This window comes from Egretta garzetta, unplaced genomic scaffold (genome assembly GCF_000687185.1).
Source record: "Egretta garzetta isolate BGI_Z169 unplaced genomic scaffold, ASM68718v1 scaffold41, whole genome shotgun sequence".
NCBI lineage: Eukaryota > Metazoa > Chordata > Aves > Pelecaniformes > Ardeidae > Egretta > Egretta garzetta.
In genome coordinates, this window is record NW_009258755.1 from 4,456,106 (window position 1) to 4,457,568 (window position 1,463).

At 42.2% G+C, this 1,463-nt stretch overlaps 1 protein-coding gene and 1 long non-coding RNA gene across 2 annotated transcripts in view; one reads left to right on the forward strand and one right to left on the reverse strand.

The window, feature by feature from the left end:
- The window catches only part of ISCA1 (iron-sulfur cluster assembly 1), a 5,469-nt gene extending 4,355 nt beyond the window's left edge, over positions 1-1,114 (reverse strand). The window contains exons 1-2 of the mRNA XM_035888940.1: positions 911-1,114; positions 332-385 (exon numbers count right to left, since the gene is read on the reverse strand). Coding sequence (XP_035744833.1) covers positions 332-385; positions 911-955 — 99 coding nt within the window. The 5' untranslated portion in view covers positions 956-1,114. The remainder of the gene's footprint in view (positions 1-331; positions 386-910) is intronic.
- An 11-nt stretch (positions 1,115-1,125) lies between these two features.
- The window catches only part of LOC118451696, a 6,757-nt gene continuing 6,419 nt past the window's right edge, over positions 1,126-1,463 (forward strand). The window contains exon 1 of the long non-coding RNA XR_004841232.1: positions 1,126-1,391. This is a non-coding gene — a long non-coding RNA (uncharacterized LOC118451696). The remainder of the gene's footprint in view (positions 1,392-1,463) is intronic.

Consider the following 1,463-nt stretch of genomic DNA (forward strand, 5'->3'; position numbering starts at 1 on the left):
CCAGACGTCACCACTATGCCGTGCTAAAAGACTTCATTAAAATATAGCTAAACAATATTCTGAAGCTTAAATTTTTTTAAACCTTATCCATCTTAAAAGTAACTGCACAGTGAAATGTCATTACAGTCACGTTTCCTGCATTTCATTTTATAAAGAAACAAAGCTTGATATACAAACAAGCTTATGCAATCCCCTCCAAAAGCAGATCCAACATCTCTAATGAACACCTCAGTGGTTTTTTCAAACTTCTCAGTTAGCCAGAAATGCTTTGTGATCATGAGCTGTGCTCATACCTTAGCACAATCTACATGTTGGCCCTGCTTATACTTACATGCTCAGGCTTATCTTTAAGAAGCTGTTTTATCTTCTGAACAGCTGATGGGGTCTGAAAAAACAAAAAAGTTTACATGAATTTGAAATGTTTTTTGTTTACTTGTAGTGAGTGCTTGCACATTAATTAAAGTGTGCAATGTACCTAGCTGTGCTATTAAAAAAAAAATCTATTCCAGCTCTGTACACTCAGATTTTCTCAGTTTACAGTTGCCTCCTATCTGCAAAGTCCACCTTCAGCATCAGCCCTGCCTGCCAGTTCTGACCAGCCTGTGTTCTACTCAAAACTGACATCTGATCGGAAGGCACGCACTCTGCTGTAAAACAGATGACTGCTGTACCTAACCCACACAGAACACGACACCTCTCCACTCCCCTCCTCACCCACACTGCTGGCAAGCAGCTCACGTCCTTAACATTAGGGTGCTTGGGCATTTGGTTTTTTTTCCTCTCCACAACATCACTACCACAATCCCATTAAGTAGTTCTGCCCTTGTGAAACTTTTGTCACATAGACATTACAGACAGAAATCAGTTAGGGACAGAAGTGTTTATGGCCTACTTCTCCCTTCCCACTAACCTCAAGGGGAACTGTGACTTTACAGAAGATAAATGCACTGTTCATGCAGATTTCATTGTTGTAGAAATGCAGGAACAGGACACAAACATAAAAATTTCCAGTACATACTTGTAAGTTTCTAAGACACTGAGAAAAGGAAAAGTATTAGTTCTTACACGAAGCTCTTACTATGAGCAAGCTTAAAACACACAAAGCAAACACAAGTTAAGACTTACAGTAGAAAACCTTTTCTAGTTACTGATATTAATCTTTGTTACAGAATCGCTATTTCACAGGAATCACCCGCACTGACAAATGACGTAACTACGCGTTTAATCTGCCCCTGTTCCTGCAGGGAACCGCCTGCCCTTTCCGCTGCAGTGACCCCTCTCCCCAGCACGGCCTCCCCAGCGCTGCCGCTAGCCGCAAATGCGCTTCCTCCCTTTGCAAAAGGATACGGCGTCTCCTGGGAAACAACGTACGTACTCGTCAGCTTCTGCAGGTAACGCATGTCCTTTTTTCTTTTACATAAACACGCTTCTTCGGGTGACTGTGCAAAAAAGCGCCCTCCCCC